The sequence below is a fragment of the Athene cunicularia genome (assembly GCF_003259725.1).
Source record: "Athene cunicularia isolate RWA chromosome 5 unlocalized genomic scaffold, athCun1 chr5_part1, whole genome shotgun sequence".
In the NCBI taxonomy this organism is placed as follows: Eukaryota; Metazoa; Chordata; class Aves; order Strigiformes; family Strigidae; genus Athene; species Athene cunicularia.
Genome location: NW_020799101.1, coordinates 29,728,471 through 29,740,052, shown reverse-complemented (window position 1 = coordinate 29,740,052; position 11,582 = coordinate 29,728,471). Strand labels below are relative to the sequence as shown.

Genomic DNA, 11,582 nt, shown 5'->3' with positions numbered 1-11,582 from the left:
GTGTAAGGTCTTGCACTGGGAAAACATAATCCAGGAGTGCAGCACAGGCTGGTATCCACCTGTCTGGAGAGCAACTCTGTGGAACCTGGGGGTCCTGGTGCACAACAAGCTCAATATGAGTGAACAGTGTGCTGCTGCAGCAGAGAAAGCTGACAGGGTGCTGGATTACACCAACATCAACCAGCAGAGATAAAAAAGTTATCACCCTACTCTACTCACCACTTGTCAGGCCACACCTGGAATACCGTGCTCAGTTTGTATAGCTCACTATACAAAAAAAGATGTGGACAGGCTGGAGAGGGTCACAGAGATGGTCAAGGGACTGGGAAGCCTGTCGTATGAGGAAAGGCTGAGAGAACTGGGTTTGTTCAGTCTTGAGAAGAGAAGGCTTAGAGGAGACCTCATCACCATGTTCCAGTATTTGAAGGCTGGCTACAAAGAAGATGGAGACTCCCTTTTTACAAGGAGTCACATGGGAAAGTTGAGAGGTAACGGGTGCAAGTTACTCCTGGGGAGATTCTGACTGGACAAAAGAGGAAAACTTTTCACGGTGAGAAAAGTCACTGGAATAATCTCTCCAGGGAAGTGGTGGATTCCCCAACACTGGACACTTAAGATTCAGCTGGACAGGGTGCTGGACCATCTTGTCTAGACTGTGCTTTTGCCAAGAAAGTTTGGACCAGCTGATCCTTGAGGTCCCTTCCAACCTGGTATTCTACGATTCCATGATACATTTTCTGACCAAAAAAAAAAAAACCAAACCTAAAAACCTCTAGACATGGTTTCAACCTGTGTTATAATCTAGAAACACACTGTATCACATCTTGTCTTCATGCCCCCAAATCTACAGACAAAGTCTTTAGCACTCAATTTCTATCCTGAATCATAATATGTTCTGTTATTTCACTCAATGGCTTGTGAAAACACAGTAGTATTGCAAAGCATTTTATGTCTGCAGGTTCATAAATGCATGAACTTTATTGCAAAAAAGATGAAATAATAAAGGAGGGTTGTTTCTGCATCCAGAACAAGTTGTGTACTCTGTACATAAAATTAAAACCACCTGTGCATTGCCAGTGCATAAGGTCTGTTCCCTTATCCTCTCTCCGACAAACAATTAAGACACTGTAATTCGTTTCCCAATCCTGATGAGAAACTTTCCATTACTTTGTCTTCAAACACATGCAATTTCATTCTGCTAGCTAGAAGCAAACAACAAATCACCATTTCAACCTGCTTTTCCTGGGACGGCCACTACAAAGTGCTTTTAATGACTGGGGTGAAAAAATTAAGTATGCATGGAGAAGAATCAAAACAAAACAAAGTTAATACACTTTTACTGGCAAGATGTTTACTTAACACAGTTCACCAAGGAAGTCAAGTTATGGTCACATGCTATCTGATAAAAAGCATCACAATTAACTGACCACCTTCCACCTGTTTACATCCTTTACTATTTAGTAAGCCAATTCCTGAAAAACAAAACAGCTCCAATCAAATTATATAAACAAATATAACAGTCTCAAAACTTAACCCGGACTTGAATTGTAAAGAAACTACCTGAACTATCAGATCCTCCTTCAGGGCTGCCACTGGAATACATTGTGGCCAGTTTTCCATCCAAGATAAATCTGAACCATCCATTACTACCATTAGATAGCTCCAGGGCTGCAGCATCACTCCAGATATAGAGGCAGTCCCTTCCCCTAATGATTGACCAGTCTCTCCAGTGATATGGTTTACCCTGTTGCAGTTCTTTAGCATCCTCCTGTGGTTCATCCTCCTGTAATAAAATCGTATTGAACAAACAAAAAAAAACACACAAAAAAAAACCCTACCACCAAACAACCAACAACAAAAAACCCCAAACCCCCAACCCATTAAAACCCCCAAAACTAATAGAAAACCAACACACAAGACATTTTTAAAAAGGCTGGAAGAGAAAAAGAATTACTCAAACCAAAGTATAGGAACTATACCCCTGTCTGTAAAATGTATCTTTAAAAATATTCTTTAATAGCATAAGATACTTCTAAGAAGAATTTTCCTTTCAGATACAGATTTATCTACCAAAAATAGTAACAGCAGCCTACTGACTGGGACATCCACCTCTGTTCAAAACTTGTATTGTGAGAAAAGAATCACAAAATGGTTGAGGTTGAAAGGGACCTCTGGAAACCATCTAGTCGAAACCTCCACTCAGGCAGGGCCACCTAGAGCCAGTTGCCCAGGACCATGTCCAGACAGCTTTTTAATACCTAAACACTAAAAAAAACCCAAACCCACAATCCACCAAAAAAACAAGCTCAAAAAAAACCCAAACCACCCAAAACGCACAGTAAAAAAGCTTAACTATACACTTCAGGCTTAGCTATAAATCTTAACTGAATGGATAACATAAGTGGTCTGTTATCCATTTGGTTCATCTGAGTAGTCAGTAATGACTGTTGAAAATTGGTAAATTACTTCAATATGCACTTAAGGTTTTCATTATGTAGAAAATTATTTTCTTTTTTATATTTTTAGTGTATTTCATAATGATGTTTAAAAAATCTGCAATCATCTGATGTATATACATTGGAAGAGATGCACTTTGTTCAGAAAGGATTCATTTCGTTTAGCAGTCATTTTCAAACACTACACAACAACTAGTGTCAATCAACTTGACCACAAGTAAGTATGACTAGGGAATCTCAGCAGATAATAATGTGCTAACAGAAAATGAACTTACAGAAAACAACAACAAAAACAATTAAAACAAATGGTATAGAACAGGCATTAATAAACTACCTTGCACTGGACATTTTCATAACAGTGAAAATTGTATAAAAGTGCTGGCTCTACAGAACAAATAGAAGTTATCAAATCTGTACTTACCTTCTCAGGTTTAGACTCCTCTTCATTTTCATCATCAGATGATGGCCCCGCCAAAGTTGACACTTTACTAATTACACCAAGTCTAGCCAGTTGGTCTAGAAAAAGATCACCACCTTTATCCACCAAATCCCTTATGATTTGCAAGGCTAGCAAATGGCCATCATCATCATCCTGTAATACATTGAGATGGAAAGGCAATAATAAAGAAGATCTCTTTACTTTAAAATATCTTTACATGCTGAAGTTCACAAACAGGGTCACAGATGGATGCTATAAACACTTCACAGTTAATTATTAACAAGTATGTGGAACCAATGAGCATAACCCCCTTTTCTGCACTGGTTTCATGAAACAACAACATTTTCTTTCTTCCTACCTCTTGATCAAGAACAGTAGCTGTTATCTCAACCAGTATTGTAGGCAGATTGTGGCCAGCATCAGAGTCACAAACCTCTTTCAGCAGCGCCTCAGAACAAAAATGTATCATTTTTCTAATGAGGGCAAGACTTGCTTTCCTTTAAAAGAGATCACAGGGGAAAAAAAAATATTCTTACAAAGGTAGCGCAAGCAGTAAACAATGCAGCAGAAAGTTGAAGAGAAAAATGCTTTTTTCACTATATTTAAGCGTGCTTTAAAAACAGAAATTTTAAATGAGTTTCAGTTCTCATTATTGGAGCAAAAATTGGTTATTGTTAATAAATCCTAGATTATTTCCAAGAATAATTCATTTACTGATCTTTTTTGGTTCTACAACATAAGTCTAACATTCTTCTCCCCTCACCCTTTCTCTAGGTAAACCTATTCTACATTCTGTCTTTATGGACTCTTAGTAATGGCAATTACTTCTGGACACTTCATCTTCTTCCCAGGTATCCAGCCCTCAATTTCTGTCACATACGCCCCATGTTTCGGCAAAATCCCTAGAGTTTTAAAGTCTAAAATTAGTATTAGCTCATGCAGCTTTCTACATTAAGAACTACAATTAATTTGAAAGCCATTCAATCCTGTATCATTAAACCTGAATATTTTTTACTAAATTTTAAAAACATAATTTACCTGATTCATAAAGAAAACTTTAAAATACGGAGAGCCAACTACTGCCTTCCAACAATCTGCAACAACAGTTAAATCATGCAGATTGTTAACATGGTTTCTTATTTCCTTCATTTTAAAATGACCTAGTTTAAGCTTCCCGTCATGAGCTCATGTAGAGTCTCTCTCCACTAGAGTCCCTTTTTATCTTGCATTTTCACCCCTCAAAGTGCCCATGAGCACTGGGACCACAAATGAGAGATCAAGCAAGTGCTATATTTGTAGTGTAAAAGGCTCAGCGGTCACATGCAATTTAACGCAACCATTATGCCACCCACAGTACTCCTTTTTAAGTATTAGATTACATTCTTTTAATTCTCTCAGTAAGAGGCATCTTCTCCAGACAGCTGTAATCCAATACACAGTATATATGTCTATGAAAGGTACTATATGAACATAGTATTCTTTCATCATGCTACTATAGTCAAGAGTATACTTCACTTTCCCACTTCTGATTCACTAATGTTTTTTTCCAAAGACATCACTTCCCCAGAAAGGAAAAAATGCTAGCTAAAATCCTAAGTAAAAATCACACTTGCAACACTTCAAACTTCTATTCACACAAATATGTTGAATGTCACTTGCATTACTTAAACTTTTAGATGTCATAATTTTTAATTAAAAAAAAAAAAAATCCACCTTTGCTGTTTTAACAGAGTGAATTCAGAAATTCAAAATACGCAGGAAAATTGTCTATCATGATAATATTACCTTATTGAAGGCAACATAGTTTGTTGAAATGTTTGTGCAAACACAGGCAATAATCTTTTCAAGTATATGGGTGCCATTTCTGGATCTCCTTTGGGTTCATTACATTCTTCCTCATCCTTGTTTGCATCTTTCTTTTTCTTCTCATCTCCTTTGTTAACAGGACACATCCAGTCCCCTGGAAAATATTTTTTCCAAAAAAATGTTCAGTGGCGCAAGAAAACCAAAAACCACTTCAAATATGTCTAAGAGTTTTCTTTACTAACATTTAAGTACCTGAATAGGAATATGCATTCCTAAAAATATAAAATTTGCATGTGCATGACTTCTTGAAGAAAACTGATAACAAGTACCACCAAAGACTGCTCACAGGAGAAGCTCAAAGTCCTTAAAGCAAACTAAATATGAACATATAACCACCTGTGGCTCCAGCCCTACAAAAGTCTCACAAACAGGTAAAATGCAGTTCCCATGTAGAAAGAATGGATGACAGAGAAGCTACCAAGGCTGACACCCTCTGAACCCACAGCAAAAACCCAGTCCAGCACCATAACACAGCTGACGAGCAGGACCACTAGCACTTCTTGGGCCCAGTCAGCAGTTTCCTTGGTAATCCTTGTCCCTTAAGAGCATCTAAAATATCAAGGCTTTTATATGTACTTTGCAGATTAAGGAAGGTTGGTGACAAACTTTTTTAAAAACTTAATAGAATAAAATTCTAATAATTGAATTACTTAACATATAGAAGCATTTCTACTAGCAAGTAGAAATTAAACAAATTAAAAACTGTCCTCACCTGGAGACTGAAGAATAGCTACTACTTCACTGTGCCCCCTTTCGCGAGCTTTGTCTAAAGGAGTTTTCCCATCTTCATCTCTCAAATCAGGGTTTGCACCATGTCGTAAGAGAGTCTGAGAACAAATTTTTTAAAATATGGAAAAAACATTAAGATTCCTTCTTCCAAAGTAGTAAACTTTTTTACATACATTCTTCTTCCACTTTTCTCATGCTTGAAGTAAGAACATTACATTCTTTTTGTATCTGTAGAGCTAATATAAAACTATTTTTATGTATATTACTGCCCTATCTTAATGAAAAATTTGTTTTGATAAACACTATAAAGAACATGTAAACATTTGACAGTGCATATGTTAAAACATAGTTCATTTAAGACATTTTGTATAGAACAAGGCAAAAAGTCAGTATATAAGGCTGACTGTCAGTTTAAATCATACCTTTGCTACCTGAGGTCTTCCAAAACATGCTGCATAATGTAATGAGGATGACCTCTGACCTCTGTTAACATCAGCACCCCTTTCACAGAGAAATTCTACCTGTTAAGCAAGAAAAAGTAAACCAGTTTTTTTCATCTTTCTTTACATAAATAACCTAAGTTTTTAAGATTCTATAAAACTGATTTACCATTTCCTGAGTTCCAAAAGCTGAGGCCCAGTTTAAAAGAGTTTGTCCTACATCATCCATAAAGTTTACTTCAAAAGCTGAAAGATACAATTAAATTTTTAAAAATTAAGCATCCTCAACAATCCTAGGGAAGCACTTCTGCCCTTTATTGCAATAAAGTAGCACAGGAATTGTTGCTAACAAGATATGTTGTGTATTTAACAAAATAAATTAATTTATCTATACAGATTTTCAAGGTACTACCTAAGCATTTGTTGTGACACCATACATTATAAAAATAAAGAGATACTTTAGCTGTCTCATTTTCTTTTCCAGAGTATTTTTGCTTACCTCCTGTGTCAATAGCATCTATTAGTGCATCAGTATCCTTACTGCGGATGCAATCTATCAGCTGCCGATGAGAACGTTCCCCAGAACTATCCAGTCTTCGCAACCCTGGGATTCTGCCTGTAGATCCAGCACTGGATTTTGGCAGGGCTTTTCTCCCTTCGAACAGTAGCACCAAAAGAAGATCTACTAACCGCATGGTATCCAGTACACATCTCTCATCACCCTGCAACGCACTTTCTATAGAATCTGGGAGTTCAGATCTTAGGAGATCCTGGAAATAATTAAAAGTCTGAACAATAAAAAATATACAGGGCTTTAGAAAATACTATCAGAATTGGGTTTCATTTCCATATGAAATGTTTCCTTTTGTCCCCTCTTTATAAATAACCTATGTGCATGTGTGTATACATCTATATATACACAAATAAAATCTAGAAATCTGTATATCTATATACAAAATAGCAATACGGATCTTGCTTAGATTAAAGTACATAAGTAAAATCCTAGGAGAACAATCCTATGAGAACAAAAAGCTATAGCATAAAAGGATTTCTTACATGTGTTACTACTGGAGAGCCTCTACACAGGGTTGACAACAGGCTTACAATAGTTGACACCTGATTACTTAATTTAGAGTCTGCGGCTGTAGATGGTGCTCCAGTGCTACTCCGTCCAGGTTTGCAAGCTGAAGATGGTCCTGATGCTGTCCCACCAGCAGCTGCCATGCGAGATAACAACTCCTCAGTTAATCCATGCTTAGCTAATGGGGCTGGGTCAACTCCACGCCGTGTGAATCTGTCAGCTAATGAAGCAAAGCATCTCAGAGCTCCATCTGAAACCTAAGAAAGAAGTGCAAGAGAAACAATGTAAAACGTGTCACTTAGGACAAGCAAATGCTAAGGGGATATTCACAAGAATACAGGACACAGAAGCTGATTTCCCCAGATTCTCTTCAGAGTAAATGAACAGAGACAGGCTTTTTAAACCAGAAACTCAGAGTTGGAACCCAACAGTGCTCTGAACGGCTCACTGAAGGACTGTACTGTTGTGGGGTTTTTTTCCCCCCTTTCTCTCTGTTGATGATATATAGAAATCAAGGAAACAATTTTTGTCTAAAGTTCAGCATTGTGAGCATCTACTTAGCTATATGAGCAAAACCCCAAATCAATCCAGAAAAACATGTTTAATAATAAAATTGCCAAGTTAATAGATGTTGGAAGCACATTTTACAAGTTTTTAGTTATAGATGTTCTTCCAGGAAACACTATTTATAATCCCCTCTAGCTATTGTCCATTCCAACAATACAGTTTGAAATAAATAAAAACAACCCATGTCTTGGTATTGAAATATGGAGTGCTTAACCTTCTGGTTGTTCTGATGTTACAAACTGTTAAAGAGGCCTTCTAATAACAGAACTCAAAAACTTAAAAAAAACATAACACCAAGAAAATGCACTATGAGGTTTTATTTCTTAACTTTCACACATTTACTGAACTTCAACTTTATTCCTCAAAGAACAATGAAGACAAATTTCTTTGCAGCTTTATCTTCTCTGTTAATATAATACAAATATTAATTATAAATGTCAAACTATAACATATTATGCTAGTATTACAATTAATTTGGAGCTTTCTATTAAAAGGAATGCTATCAGACAAGTCATCAGCTGAGGCCCCAACTCAGAACTCCAAAAATATTAAACTGACAGTGAAGTCTGATAGTTAAAGTTGTATTTAAAGGTTTACATACTTCTTTCTCTTAAGGAAACAAAATTTTTCAATTGCACCAAGCCTAAAAATAGGACCAACTGGGAAAAGCAGATTTTACCTTTAGATAATCCAGACTGCCCACTGAACACCTGACCCAGGGATATGCAAATATTTTTGTGATAATAAAATACAAACTTCAACATTTAGGTTTGTCGCTACAGGGAAAAAACAAAACAAAAACAAAACAAAAAAACTCACCAAACAGTGACACTATGGAGACAAGGCTTACTGATGATCCTCTTAACAATCTGGCAAAAATCACAGCTAGCCTACTACCAAGGAAAGGATCCCACTCCTTTTCATTTTGGTGTTGGAAAAAAAAGGGTGGCTTTGCCTTTAATATCTCTCTCATCTATACACTACAAGTGTCTCCATCTGTCAGATCAGGAGGTTTGCATAGGCATATCAAGATGAACTGCTTCAGGCACATTCACCTTCGTAGGTGTGCAGTAGCAAGCCAGACAGGTGTCAAGAAATAGTAAAAACAAAAAACCCACAAAACAAAAAAACAGTGATACCTACTCTTAACCAAACTCTAAATTACAACAGTTCTTACTCCCTAAAACGTCATCAACTTCTAGTGCAGCCCATAATTATCAGCTATCACATACCAAGGGCTTAAAGACAGTTACTCATTAACACACGGAACAAGATTAGACTATCCGCCAGACTTACTGAAGTTTAAATCTTAAATCTCCATAAAGTTTTTGAGGAATTGAAAAACAAAGTTTCTCCTAAATAAATTCAAATCATGCTAAACTTCCAGCATGGTGCTTACATGCCAAGCATTCTGATTTATCAATACTCTTTTGCAAGGCATTTTGTTCTTTAACTTGTAATGGTCACTTTTCATGTCCTCTTGCATTTTGCTCCAGTTCTTTGATAGCACAATGGATAAAAAAATCTGCCAATTTTACATAATCTGTATATACTTTATGGATTTTTACCAGAACAGCTCTGTCAAACACACAAGCAAGGTTCAGCTTATTTAACACACTGCATTAGTGGCATCAGTTGACAAAGCAAAAGAATACTGTGGAAGGTATTTACATTTCTTCTCACAAATTGCAAGTCTAGTAGACAGGTTAAAAAAAGCGCAATTTATAGATAAGCTCTTCTTGGGCTCACATTCATCTGGTCTGAACTCTTTCCTGAAGTAATGTTACTGTCAGCCTACACAAAAAGTGATCAAATCTAACCATGTAAAAGGAAGATGGGGCGGAACAACAAAATTTTACAAAGGAAGTCACTGGGCAAATCTGTGATACACATCAACATTCATTGTAAATCCTGAAGCTTATTCACACAATACACTTTTCTCAAGAATACCAGTACAGATTTATTATCATCATCTGGGTTACTCCAATCTTAAGCACACCTACCCTAAAGTTTAACTGCTAAAAGATTAAGTTAATTTGAACTCTCATTCAGATCTCCAACAGCCACAGCAATTGTGGTTTTTTTTTCAAACATATCATAAATTGGAAAACAGTTATAATACTACAGATTTACAGTCTAAATTTCAGGATTAGTTTGCCCGAGATGATCAGTGCATTAATAAAGTTATATAATGTCTAAAAAACATGGTAGCTTGTTCCAAAACAGGTAGTGTGACAGTCCCCTGCCAAGTGAGTCTTTCAAAAATATCTGAAAACATATTAAAAAAGTTAGCTCCCAGGCAAAAAGATGCAGTCTCCCAAATATAATGTGCTTAATAAACTAGACTGGGATGTGAGGGACATGTAGAGAAAGGAATGAGGATAGACATGGGGGTGGGTGAAATGGGGACTGTGAATGGTATGGACAAGAAGCATGAGCAGTGTACAGCAAGAATTTGGCTAGTTATTGCAAAACATTGGTATGTCATACACAAAAGGATTCTACTAATGGGAAGCTAATTCCTCTAAGATTCATTTTCTAGATTTTACAAGGACTGCTTCATCTCAAGTTAATAAAACTGCAATAAAGTAGTGGCTGCACCTATAGTAGTATCATTTAAACTGGCTTCCAATGTAATATTTTAGCACTGATTGTAGATGTTTTTATTGCTTCTCTTAGTTTGGCAAAAGAAAAACAAACCAAATTGATTTTTGTTTCTTATTTATACTCAATTTAATAGTGACTGAGGTACAGACATAGAACAATAATTACTTCAGAAAGTATTTCAAAATGCACTGAAAAAAGTTACAGGATATTTTTCAATCAAGTTCTCAGAGGTTAAATAAGATTGTATTCACACAACAGTGCTGAAGCCAAACACTAAGGAGTATAAAAATGCTCTTGTCACCACAAGCGTAAAAAAAAAATATCCAAATATAACAACTACGATGTAAACATAGTTGTGGAGGCTATGCAAAAATATCTAGCCATTAATTTATTAAAAATTATGGAAGTTAAATTTATAGCATATTCAGCCAACTATTACATTACCTGATGGTCTTCATGTTTTAATAAACTAGACAATGATTCCACACAGATCTCTAATGAAGAATCCTGAGGCTCCATTTTGCCACAGAGTCTGGATACCACAGCCATAGCTGAATGCAAAGTATCTTTATGAACAAGGTGTCCACTGTCACGAATAAACGTCAGAACACAATTCAACCCTCCAGCTTCAAACACAGCTCCTGACTCACGGGTACAGATTAATTCTAACACCTGTGACAAAATTAAATTTAATTAGAATGGAGGACACATAAAGAGTCAGTTATTTGTTTATATCTGAACAACTGGTTAAGAAAATGAAACAACAGGAAAAAACCCAACCCAAACCTCTCTTTCCTCAACACCCAGAAAAGGCTAACGCCTTCAGTACTCTAATAGTTAGAGTTTTCTTCAAAAATAGAGGAGCGAGTACAAGAACATCCCCCAATAGCATGGTCTTAACAGGTGTTCATGAAAGACAGTTATACAATAGTATCTTTTCCTGGGAGAATTAAGTCTTTGGATAACACACAACTGACAGCTCTGAAATTTTCAAGAGTACTGTTACTCCAGTACTTCAGTGATACACTTTTGCATAGACTAGAACTAGTAAATCGGAAAAACATGCATAAAGTCTGATACCATGGTAATCAAGGACTCAAACTAAATGCTATCATAGGGCCATGAGTTATGCTTTAAACAAGCGATTTTAAGGGTCTTGGAAAGTTTTCTGACAACTTTCCAAGTTGTGCAGAGGAGCTGTGTCTAGTGCTGCTGAAGAGACAGCAGACAATGTTTGTACAGCAGGTAATTGATCTATATCTGGATCAATTCTTCATTCCCTTTTGAGCATAAAATTAGCCCTTAGCATTCTAGTCAAGATAAACAGGAAAACTTTCTTCTAGTATTTTTTTGTTTCTTTTTCTACTTTTTTTAAAAGGAATGTCAGCTTTGAAGAG

General features: G+C 36.3%; 1 protein-coding gene across 9 annotated transcripts in view; it reads right to left on the bottom strand.

Moving 5' to 3' along the window:
• HECTD1 (HECT domain E3 ubiquitin protein ligase 1) overlaps nucleotides 1-11,582 on the bottom strand; it is a 62,871-nt gene that overhangs the window by 36,266 nt on the left and 15,023 nt on the right. For 6 of the 9 annotated variants that reach the window (XM_026850031.1, XM_026850038.1, XM_026850039.1 and 3 more), the window contains exons 3-12: nucleotides 10,630-10,857; nucleotides 6,987-7,268; nucleotides 6,430-6,718; nucleotides 6,100-6,176; nucleotides 5,913-6,011; nucleotides 5,474-5,588; nucleotides 4,681-4,855; nucleotides 3,254-3,392; nucleotides 2,878-3,048; nucleotides 1,561-1,783 (exon numbers count right to left, since the gene is read on the bottom strand). In XM_026850031.1, the coding sequence (XP_026705832.1) occupies nucleotides 1,561-1,783; nucleotides 2,878-3,048; nucleotides 3,254-3,392; nucleotides 4,681-4,855; nucleotides 5,474-5,588; nucleotides 5,913-6,011; nucleotides 6,100-6,176; nucleotides 6,430-6,718; nucleotides 6,987-7,268; nucleotides 10,630-10,857 (1,798 nt within the window). The remainder of the gene's footprint in view (nucleotides 1-1,560; nucleotides 1,784-2,877; nucleotides 3,049-3,253; nucleotides 3,393-4,680; nucleotides 4,856-5,473; nucleotides 5,589-5,912; nucleotides 6,012-6,099; nucleotides 6,177-6,429; nucleotides 6,719-6,986; nucleotides 7,269-10,629; nucleotides 10,858-11,582) is intronic. The other 3 variants (XM_026850034.1, XM_026850035.1, XM_026850040.1) reach the window with 1 other exon arrangement.